This window comes from Natator depressus, chromosome 4, assembly GCF_965152275.1.
Source record: "Natator depressus isolate rNatDep1 chromosome 4, rNatDep2.hap1, whole genome shotgun sequence".
NCBI lineage: Eukaryota > Metazoa > Chordata > Testudines > Cheloniidae > Natator > Natator depressus.
Genome location: NC_134237.1, coordinates 35,777,526 through 35,789,823, shown reverse-complemented (window position 1 = coordinate 35,789,823; position 12,298 = coordinate 35,777,526). Strand labels below are relative to the sequence as shown.

At 37.8% G+C, this 12,298-nt stretch overlaps 1 protein-coding gene across 22 annotated transcripts in view; it reads left to right on the top strand.

Moving 5' to 3' along the window:
• The window catches only part of CAMK2D (calcium/calmodulin dependent protein kinase II delta), a 250,983-nt gene that overhangs the window by 158,480 nt on the left and 80,205 nt on the right, over positions 1-12,298 (top strand). For all 22 annotated transcript variants that reach the window (XM_074950780.1, XM_074950772.1, XM_074950761.1 and 19 more), the window contains exon 5: positions 10,486-10,551. In XM_074950780.1, the coding sequence (XP_074806881.1) occupies positions 10,486-10,551 (66 nt within the window). The remainder of the gene's footprint in view (positions 1-10,485; positions 10,552-12,298) is intronic.

Sequence of the window (12,298 nt, the reverse complement as noted above, 5' to 3'; positions counted from 1 at the left end):
AAGGAGTACTTGTGGCACCTTAGAGACTAACCAATTTATTTGAGCATAAGCTTTCGTGAGCTACAGCTCACTTCATCGGATGCATACTGTGGAAAGTGTAGAAGATCTTTTATACACACAAAGCATGAAAAAATACCTCCCCCCACCCCACTCTCCTGCTGGCAATAGCTTATCTAAAGTGGTCACTCTCCTTACAATGTGTATGATAATCAAGTTGGGCCATTTCCAGCACAAATCCAGGTTTTCTCACGCCCCCCCCCCCCCCACACACACACAGGAGAGTGGGTTTGTGGGGGGGACGGGACGGGTGAGAAAATGTTTTATATCACACAAAAATGTCCTTTCTGTGTTTCTATAGTATGGAAACTACGTACTTGGTTTTTTCTAAAGTGATCTCTGATTGTGGCATTACACTGCCATACCCCACCCCAACCCGAATCATTCATTTATCTTAATAGTTGCTTTCAGACTGTGTAGGATTAAATACTACCATATCTTTATAAATTCCCTTAAAATTGCATCCTACCCAAGGAACTGGGGGGGGGGGGTTCTATTAATAGAAAAAGGGATAATGTTCACAATCTGATAATTTCTTTACAATGACTGTTCTAGATAAATTTGCTATTTGCAAGGAGAGTTTGCTGGTTCATTTATATACCCTAATTCCGGTCGTGCTTTGATCTGAACCATTTTGGGTGGTATACCTTTGGCATACGCTTGCATGTGATGCAGTATAATTTAAAAATGAGAAATTTTCTGCCTAAAGATTTTATATTAAATCTTCACATTTAAGCATGAAATTGTAAAAAAAAAAAAAAAAAATCACTTTTATTCTATTGTTACATGACACAGTACCCCAATAGATATTTTACTGTAATTCACTGGTTGAGATTTTAATTGCACACAAATCCAGGAATTCAAAGTGACAGTTCTTCCAAGTGTAACTCCTCCTACTTGCATTTATGCGGAAATGTGAAGGACCCCTTGTAAATTGTGCTGCAGATCACTGCTAGATGTACTAATGTAACATAATAATGTGCCCTATTTATTTTTGCTATGTTGAGTGTTCAAATCTGAGCACAGGGATTTAGACATTTTGGTGACCATGTGTTTTTGGATATTTTTCTCTACCAGTGCATAGTTGAGTGATTGCCTTGTGCCATGGGTAAGGAATTGAATTTTTATTCTCGTAGGAACATGGGTCCTATATCTGTCAGAAAATAATATTGAGTAGGTTGTGGTTGCTGCTGTGATACTCTTCCCAATGGAGATATTGTTCCAAGGCTGCTCCTCCCAAAAGGTATAGCTTTCATGGGGAGGTGCGTCAACAGACCTGGGACTGACAAAAAACACTTAAGAATATATGCTAGCTCTGACTATGCAGGCATTCACTACTGTTTACTGCTGAATTTAAGGTTGGAGGTCTGAGCCTCCTCTTGCTGAAGTCAGTTTTATACCACTGAAACTCCACGGACTTTATTGAAGTCATGATTTATACTGATGTATGTCAGAGGAGGATCACTCTCTTGTGCGGGTAAGTTGAATATTGTTTACAACCCTTGTCCTTCTCTGTCTCCTATATGCCCTTGCACACATGTGCACATGCAGGGCATTCTAGATTACGTGATAGTTGCATGAGCCAAGGTGCAAAGTAATACCAGGTCACTGAAATTACTTTTTGTTCCCTTCCACCTCACATATACATATGCTTACGTGCATACAAATGAACATTTATTTCTGAGTTATTCTATATGTAGGTAGCTCTTTTTCAGCCTCCTAACATTTTTTTGTTGCTCTTCTTTGAATGCACTCAAAGTTTTCAATGTTGTTATGGTAGCGTATGCAAAAAACTGAATAAAATAGTCACATTATGGTTGAACTGAAGCAGCGTAGAGATCAGAGCTGGTAACAAGTTTTTGAAGGAAAAGTGTTTTCAACAAAAATAGTCCTTTTCCAAATATTTTTTCACAATATTGTCAACATAGTCAAAAATGTTTACTCAATGAAAAAAAATTATTTGCAAATTTGATCAAAAACACTATTGTAGACATTAAAATAGTTATAAAAATTTGCATTTACAGAAAACAGTTTCTAGTAAACAAAAAAGTTTAGTAACCATTTTGATATTTTTGATAAAAATTTCCAAAAAAGTGTTGAAATGTTTAAAAACCAGAAATACATCAAATCCTTCAAAATTAAAACAATTTCAGGTTTTTTTTCATGAAACTAGTTTTTCATTTTTTGACCATTTGTAATAGATACAAATAATTACTTTTCTGTTCCACGATTCACCTTTTTTTTTAATCTCCTGGCTTACACTTGTTATTTACTAAAATAGATTTCATTGACAGATACAAGGGGGGGAATAATAGCCTTCAAATAACCATGTGTATGTGAGATGAGAGAGGTGGGTAGATACAGAGAAACATCACATAGGGCAATCTTAATGCAAGGAGAAATGGTGGAAGGGGAACAGACTCGTATCTGGCTTTCTTAGAGCTTTTATGTTACCAATTCCCGTAGTGTATCAGTGATTCCCAGATAAATAAAACCTATGATGTCCCTAGTGGACTTCATGAAGTTTTCTGCTTTTCCACCTTTTTTTAGCTAAAGAGGCTCTACTTATGAAATAAAGGTTGTTCAAGATCATTTAGCACCTGCATGCTACAGTGGAAAAAAACATGAACAAGTCACCTTTCCATATTAGTGAGGCAGATGAGTTCAAATCCTGTTACCCACATGTGCACTGGCAGAGTTATGGTACCTGAATGGAAACAGCTGAACCACTTGAAGATTCTTTTATATTAGTCAATTAGATCCTTTTTCATAGAGTCCAGTGTGTCCTGTCTTAAAACAGAGAGCACTTGTTGGAATACAATTGTTACATTCAGAATTGGCGTTGCTGTAGAATTTCAAGAGAAGGGGGTGTGTGTGTGTGTGTGTGTGTGTGTAAAAAGACAAATACAAAAAAGACTAATTTGCCTAGGGTAAATGTCTGAACCTTCATGTTGCCGCAGAAAGAAAAATGGTCACAAACAAATGTAAAAATATACAGCCATGGTAATTCGAAGGCTATTCCCCCCCCCCCCCCCCCCCGTATCTGTTTTAGTAAATAACAAGTGAAAGCAAGGAGATTAAAAAAAAAACTAAATGTTTATTTTGTGGAGATTTTTTTTTTTGGTGTTAACAATTCGAGAGCCTGCCTTTTCCTGTTATAGACTCGTTGATATGCATAAGCTTTTCTAAGCATTTACATTCTATACATGAGGTAAATGTGCTCTCATAAATGATCACAACAAAAGACAATATTGGAAGCTACTTTAACACTAGCAAATGTTAGAAATTGACTTACTGATTATAAAATTCATTGCACTGAATACAAATGCCCTCAAACTGAACAATGAAAAACTGCTAACTGCTGTTGCTCTTTTAAGGTGAAATGGAAGTAACAAGAGGGAGGACTTCTTCCCACATATGCATTCCCACGAAAAGATGCACATGGTGTAGAGAGTCTTGACAATTCTGTATGATACTAATACTCTTGTTTTGTTTTGTTTTTTAAAGTAAACATTTAATTTGTCATCCCTGTAATGCGCTCTTTAGAAAGTTATATACAGAGGACGGGAACAGAAAAGATATCACTGGCATGTGCAGAATGTATTGGGAACAGAACAATCAAATCAAACCCAGTGTAAAGAAATTACTCATGACACATGCCTGCTTAGAAAGTGTATGCTACCTGGTGCCACAGCAGGATAATGTAACTTGCAAATCCTTACAAATAAGAATCCAGCAATTTCCATATTGACCATTGTTCCCTTCATTGACACTTCATTAGGAGGAAACAGACAGAAGTGCCTAACTGGTGAGCAAACACAGCACACCATTTTTCAATCATATCTGTCTGTAAAAGAACATTAAAGCGTTTTCTGGATGAAAGTAATATATAGGTCTTAGCTCTGGTGAATATCTAACCATGAATGAAAACAAGCTCTACCTTACAGAAATCATCCATAAGAAGTGCTTGGTTTGGTTTGGTTCTTTTGTATTTTTTTTTAAATCTAGAAGATAATTTTCAGTTGGTTTGCTGCCACCAACCCCCTACTTTGTAGAGTTACTCAGGAAAAAGTGATGACCTCCATGTTATTGAAGGTTGAACAATGTTAAGGTCATCCTCCTCCCTGGTTACTGATTCCTTATATAGTTGTTATCAAGCACACATCAGAAGGTTATGGAAATTATGACAGGTTTATTACTTTTACTAACACCTATGACTATTGTCAAAGTAACAAAGGGGAGGAATAAGATTTATATATGGAATATATACATGTATACACTTAGAGCACTTTTTATAAAGAGGTCAATGTAAATAAATACTGAATGCTCTTTCTCTAAATCAGTGGTTCTCAATGAGGGGTACATCAATTCATCTAGAAGTTTGCCTAGTTTTACAATACGCTACATAAAAAGCACTAGCAAAGTCAGTACAAACTAAAATTTCACAGACAATGATTTGTTTATACTGCTCTGTATACAATACACTGAAATGTAAGTACAATATTTATATTCCAATTGATTTATTTTATGAATGTATTTTAAAAACAAGAAAGTGAGCAGTTTTTATGTCTGATTTTGTAAGTTTTTAAGTGAGATGACACTTGGGGGTACACAAGACAAATCAGACTCTTGAAAGGGATACTGTACTCTGGAAAGGTTGAGAGCCACAGCTCTAAATGAACAATAACTATTAGCTTAAATATACTCACACAGTCTCTCAGATTACCCAAAAGCCTTCATCCAGTATGTCTACATAGATGATTTGGAAACCCCAATAGTCACCTTACTTTTCCCGATATCGAAGAGGAGATGTTCACCATAAGACCCCAGTACACCCTTCTTGAAAGGTGACCATGTTCTAACCACGCAGTATTCATTCACAATATCCAAGGAGCACAACTTCTTGGCTCAAAGCCATGTTAACTGCAGTGGTGCATACCAGCTCAGCTTGATGCCATGTCTTACTGAGTCATCTAAATAGAGACCCCTTGATGCCAGGACTGCAATGACTGAATTCCAAGGCAACTCAATGGTATCACCCCTTTAATGTCACCAGCCTGAAGCGAATATTCTAAATCAATCACCGCGCCTATCTGTAATTTTCTACAGGTTCCACAAAATATAGGACCTGATGCTGCTCTCACTAAATCACAATAAAACTGACCTCTGTGTGTTCAGGATATGGCTTATAGCTTGTGATATAATATGTGATTACTTCCCTTTTCCTGCATTCTCTGCCATTGGAACAGTTTTTATAGTGAGGGTGCTGAGCGCCATTGAACAAACCTGTAAAACCTGTACATGATGGAAAGCACGTCAGCACTTCTAGTTCCAGTGCTCCTGCCACCATTTCAGCCCGCTCCTCTGCAGAAGTTCAGGCCACAGCTCAGTCCTTTCCGTACAAAGATTTAACATTACACAGAGTTACAGTTCTGAGAGAGAAAGTGTGACCCACAATTTGTCAAGAAGTAACAGTTAATAACCATGAACAACCTGCAACCAATATTTGAAATGGTTCTGACTATTGCAGCTCATCAGCAGCAACAGTCTTCAACTCTCACAACCAGTGATAACTACCAGTCTCCTCCTCTGGTTTACAGTGAGATAGGTTGCACACTGTCTGGATCCAAAGGATTTGCCACAGTCTTGAGACAGTGAACAGCTCTTATCCCTGCATCGTTTAGCTGTTGAGTTCTCCCTGGCTCGCTCCAACTTTCCCTATTTTGTAGTCTTCTCACTAAGCTCCAGTTGTTTGAGCCTTCAGATGGTGACTATGGGTATGTCCTGCAATGAAAGCTTTTTATATATCTTTGAAATGGCTACTGAGAATGTTTAGCAATGGCTACACCCATGATTTCTGGCTCCTGCAGGGGAGTATCGCACCTGGCTCTGGTAAATCTGTACACACACACAGTCCCCGAAACAAGAAATTGTGTATACACCCTACTTTGTTTTCCCTTACTCGTGCAACTAAATGGAGCAGTGTATGCATGTGGGTTACACTTGTGCTTCCAAAGTGACTGAATAACCATTTATAGATACACTGCGAAAAGAGAAATTGTTTCCGCCCAATTCACTTAAACAATACTAATTTAGCGGCAATAATAACACCAGAAAATACAGCTGCTTGGGCATGAACAGTATACCCAGTTTTCAGAAGGAGGGCTTCAATGAAATCCCAATGGCGTGCTTATTCTTATCACAGCTCCTTTAATAAAAAGAGAATGTCGATGCGTAGGTTTATGATACACTAGGATTGTCAGCATAAGGAGGTAGTTTCTTTCCATGAATATTGTGGATTCAGAATTAGGGACAGAACTGGAACGTAACCCTGGGAGACACTTCACTCCTTCCTCCACATCCTCATGACTGACCACACCCTCTGCACCTAAAGATCCTGCTGACATCCATGCCTGTCTAATTGCTGTGGGAAGTGAAGAGAGAAATCCTCTGTGTCTCCCCTTTCCTGGCCTTCATAGTAATATAAAAGCCTTTGGCCCTTATGTGGGAAAGGTGAAGAAATACAGCTGCCCTTCCCCGCCAGATTCCTTCCCTCTAAAGCTCTCCGCACTGCATTCTCCCCACGACTGTTAACCATAGTCATTTCTCCGGGGGACTGTGGAGGCACATGTAAGATTTTAGGCAGATTGGTTTGATTTTGTGCCATTATGAAGGGAGGAGGAAGTCAAAGTATGTTTTGTAGGCCTTGATGCTGCAGTCCTTATGTACCATGCAGTATGAAGTTCAAGGTTATTGTGTTTCAGTGCGAGCGCAGTGCAAGTGAAACAGAGGCACAAGTAAGGTCGAGGGCTATGCATAGTCATCCACACTGAAAGGCAATAAATATCAAGCACCCAGCACCAAAAATAAGGATGAAATTAGTAATACAGAAGGTATGTCTGAGGAGACTGGTTTAAGTGTGAACTTTATTATGAGGCACTGATTTTTATTAGTAGAAGTAATAGTATTTGTATTGTGGCATTGCCTAGTTGCTCCTTGGATCGGGGCCTCCTTGTGCTGGGCACTGTCCACACAACAAAAATGCAGACCGTTTCCCCTACCCATGTGTTTCCCTCCTAGGTCTCAATTGCTGCAGGGAATGACTTGGCAGCCATTCAGCAGCTTTCTAGTGCAGAGTCAGAATCACGTTTGCTCCCTTTTTACAGTTTGCTTATGCGTGCCACACTCTGCACCTGCACAGTGTGAGGTCTAGTCCGTATCTGGAAGCTAGCTTCAACCTTACATACCTAACCTAATGTCTATACATGATGTATTTCCTTTCTCCATAGTGCTTTGCAGTACTTTCAGTTTTTCTCTATTCAAGCCCTAAGAAATTGTTAAACAGAAGATCCTAATATTAGTAAGTTAATGTTTTAGATATGGGCTGCCTTAATTTTCCTCTGTATAAATTGGTTTTAGAAATCAACCTTAATTATTTCTGCAGTTGATCATCAGCACTTTGGAGAGCTGATTTCACCCGGTATTCCTGTATAAGACAGTTGGAAGTTTTCTACCGTTAACAAAACAATGTCAGTGAAGCAGCCAGATGTATAAACAGTGGATCATGGTTCAAGTTCATGTTATTGCTTTAGCGATGCAACCAGAACCTCAGAACCAAACACCCCCGATCTTTGGGAAAGCTTAATTCCATGCGTGACAGCTCAGACCCCTCTCAGTTATACATACTTGTTTTGCAACTGAAAATATATGAAATAAGTCTGTCTTTGCAAAAAAGTTATCCACACATTGGTAGGAATACATTTTGTCCACTTCGGTACTAAATTGCCAGGGTGAGAGGAAGGGAGCAATTAATGTTAATTGTTCTGCTTATTATTGTCCTATCAATGGCCAGTTATACTGCTGATGATGTTGAAGGTTCCCTAAGAGTCTAAGTCTTTTCTTTAAGACGAAGGAATGCAGGAATTTCTGGCTATTTGTTTGCTGTCAGTAAAATTTCACCTGTATTTTTGTTGCTTTTGTTTTCCATATCATAGCACTATTCTAGGGATGCCATGTAAACATCCAGTGTCAGTAAATATGTAGCCGTTTTCCCCTTTTCTTCAATTTTGATTAGAACAAGCAACATTTTGGTGTACTTTTTAATTAAAAACTGCTTTGATTAAAAGCTTTTTCTTTTCTTTTCTTTTCGGCTTGGATCTAAAGAGTTTGTTCTAGTGAGGCACAAGATCAAAGGATTTTTTGTTTTTATTCATTTATATTACAGTGAAAATTAAACCTTTTCTCTTTACCAAAGACAAAGCAAACAAAAAATATATGTAACAGGAGCTACCAAAGAGCATATGCATTTATTAAGTATTTTTGTGCCTTAACAACCAACACAAACACCTGGAGGGTAGAAGACGAAGAGAAATGAGAATTAGGCAACCTGTCTGTGAATGTAATGTAACTCCTACAGTTTTTGCTACAGACTGTGCTATGAAATAATATTCTGTTATATGAAGTAGATTGCTCTCCAGAGTCCCTAATATGTTAGCCTCGAATACGGGGGATTTATTCCAACCAGCAAATGGACATTGGAAAATAAAAATACAATTGGCAACAAACTGCCCCAACAAAGGGGGCTTTACTCCTTGCTGAGCAGTTCATTCCTGTATCTCAGCTAATTGCTTTTATTGTACTGAATAACTAATGTTTAGCCACAAGTAACTACTACAGCAATAGAGAAATAAATATGCAGTTTTGTAGAATTCAGCCCCCACTACCTGTTTACTTTTTCACATAAAATACAATTAGGTTCTGCAAATAGAAAAATGCAGTTCAGTATACTTAAGTGGCTTGAAAACCCATCATTTTAATACAAGTTTCTTATATTCCACTACTGCTTAAGAGGGCTTGTTTACACAGTGCGTTAGTTTGCACAAGAGGGGTTTAAATTCTAGTGAGCATTGGCGTGTTGCACACTAACTGGCCTGTCTGGACACTGCTGGTGCACACTAAAAGTTCCCTAATGTGCATTAATATAGTACACAGGACTACATTAATGGTCACTAGGGGAACTTTTAGTGTGCACAAGCAGGGTCCATGCAGGTCAGGCTGTGCACAACATGTTCAGATCAGGTGGTGCACTGGAGTTTACACTCCTCTAGTGCAGTCTAACACAACATGGAGACAAGCCCAGAGCTAAAATTTCTAGTTTGACAATTTACTAACACAGTATGCTATAAGAGGCTTCACTTGATTCATATACTATGATGAAATGTGACCTCTTTGAAGACTTGACATCCTGGAATCACCTTATATGCATAGATCACTGGAGGCAAGACTTTTCAAAAATCCAACAGAAAGGGCAGACACATAACTCAGACTTCTTGCAAGGAGTCCTTTTAGGCTCTATACAGAGATGCAAACTGAGGTGGGATTTTATGGTGGAAAGGGCAGAAGCAAGTAAAAGTAAGTATGCTTCTTGTAAAATTTAAAATAAATTATTCTAAATACTCCTTTGGATTACAGTAGTGTATTTATAACAGAATAACAATCAATTCAGGATATCTGTTTGTGCTGGCAAAGGACCTTTTAAGGATGCAGTGGGGAAGGCAGCATATCTTTGGACTTCTGTGTCATTCAGGACTGCGACTGGAGGGAGAACAGAACTTCTCCCAAGCGTGGTGACTGGGGCAGAACTCACCAAGACTGAGAGAGCCTGCCAATTTAGTAATTATGGCTTAGTGAGAAGTCAGTAAAGTTTTTTTGATAAATAAGGCTCTGATTCTGGAGGGCATTTAACTGCATGTTTAACTCTAAACACCCTGACTCTAATAGGACTATTCATGTGCTTAAAGTTAAACACTATCGTAAGTGTTCTGTTGAACTGGTGGCCATTAAAGTATATTGTGAATGTTTGTTCGTGTTACCTGTTGGTGCATACCCTGATTTGATAAGTTGGCTCTTTTTCCTAGAACATACTTGACATCATTGTTCATACGTATTTTTGATGAATTTACATGTCCTTACTCTCATGGGTTTTTGGTGAATGGCTGGATTTGAACTTTTTTTTTAAAGAACTCTATGACAAAATTAAGACGATCTTATTTGTGCTTATATATACTTTGTATTAGTTACATTTTATATATTTATCCTATGTCAGTTTCTACCGCAAGATAAATACACAAACATTATTGCAGCCTGTACATGTTCATATTTTATGTGTGTTTTTTCCGGCATGGCATGAGTCATAGATCAAATTCACCCCAATGTAAGCAGTTGTAGCTCCTTGAAATAAATAGGGTTGTACGTGCTTTATACCAGCTGTGAACTTAGCTGGGAAAGTCTGGCATTGTAATAAGGATGACCGCCTGTTCCACACACACGACACACAAAAAAGAATAATGGCTATATCCATAATAATAATTTAAGATACTTTTTTTGCCACATTGCTTCTGGCCCTAATGAAATTGTTTGTTTTCACAGAGTCACTGGAGGTGAACTGTTTGAGGATATAGTTGCAAGGGAATATTACAGTGAAGCAGATGCCAGGTAAGTGCTTGATTTCTAAAATGTTGTTTATTGCTAGATTTTAACAATTACCTTTAATTATGCTAGCATATTTACTTATTTTGATGTTTACTTATGGTGTTTGGCATCAGTTAGAACAGAGCAATTCAGCCTTCATCTATAGTTCCCATCAAGGCTTTGTTAGATTTGGAAGATAGACATGGTCTAGTGGCTTGAGCTCAGTTTGGGTGATGGTAAATTTCCCATTGCCTTCAATAGAACCATGATTTCACCCCTTGTATCATAACATGATTCTGACACTCACTGTGTCCTTAGTAAAGATACTTTCTGCCTCAATTTTCCCATCTGTAGAATGGAAATCATACTTCAATGTGACATATAGCTTCTAATACACATTAATTTTGGAAAGCTCTACGTATTTAATATTACTAGTGTTCTGAATCCAAAAAACTTTTCCTTCCTTTGAGATACATTTTTTTCCCCATTAACAAACAGTAGTAGTGACTGCATGTCTCTCAGTCAGTGCTCAAACTGTGGAGCTGCAGTTATTAGCTGTAACTGCAACTGCTTATTGAAAAAAGAAAAGAAAAGGCTGAATCTTAACATGATTCTTTAGAGATAGGGGCATCCAGGGTACCATAGCCTTTCCCCAGTTCAGTGTTCTGCTGACCTCATGACATTTTCAAATCTGCAAACACTCTGGTCCATTAGGTTCCCTAATGCACCTCTTCATATTTGTCCCATTGCTAACTTTGTAGGAAAACTCCTTTTAAAATAAATTTAACGAGATATTTTGCTTCTATATATTTATAATAATCAAATCACGTAGAGATGCCATGTAGTAATATAACATTCAGTCAGTCCTTTACAATGGTAAGGGTTGTTCTTTTAAACCACAGTCACTTTATGTAAAACACATTTTTGGGAGAGTTTAAAATAACAGCGCAAATATTCTGTCCTTTAAATTTCGTTTAGCAGACAGAGAGAAAACATTAGCAGTGTCCCAAGAGTGTATAACAAGTAGTAATGGGATGATGGTGAGCAAAGGAAAATCTGGGCAGGATGTTAGGAAACTTCCTGACACTGAAATTGATTAGACTGAAAAATAATCTCCTAAGGAAACCTGATCGCTCAGGACATTTAAAACTAAGCTGGACAAAACATGCTGCAGAGGAGATTAGCAGTTGTGGAGGGCTGACTGAATAATTTTTGCATACTCTAATTTCTTTAGTTCTGTGGAAGCAGTCACATTTTCTAATGCTGATGCCAAATGCCACAAAGTGGTTATGCTTTTTTTTAAAGAAAAGAAAAACTGAGGTGATTATTCTGTTTTAAAAGTTATTATTATCTGATGCAAAGGGGTGCATACAAATATATACTGTATTAAACAAGTGGAGTGTTCAGGAGTATTATGCATCCATGTATATGTTTGTGTGTGTCCTTAGAAATAGCTAATAAGCTTTATAGATGCATGATCTATAATAAAAATAGGTCTTGTTCCTGCAAACCCTTACCTAAGTAGTCCTTATTCATGCAAGCAGTTTGTTTAATGTCAATAGGACTAATTAAATGAGTTAATGACTACTCGTGTAAGAAAGGGTTTTCAGAACTGGGCTCTACTTACTGATTTATGACTGTCTCTAACTACTGAATTTCATGGCAAAAACATTTAATATGATCAGCATCAAATCCATGGCCCTTTGACAAGTACAGTACATATAGTCCCAGATTTTCGACCCAATGAGAAGTAAAAATGAGCCTTTCTCAT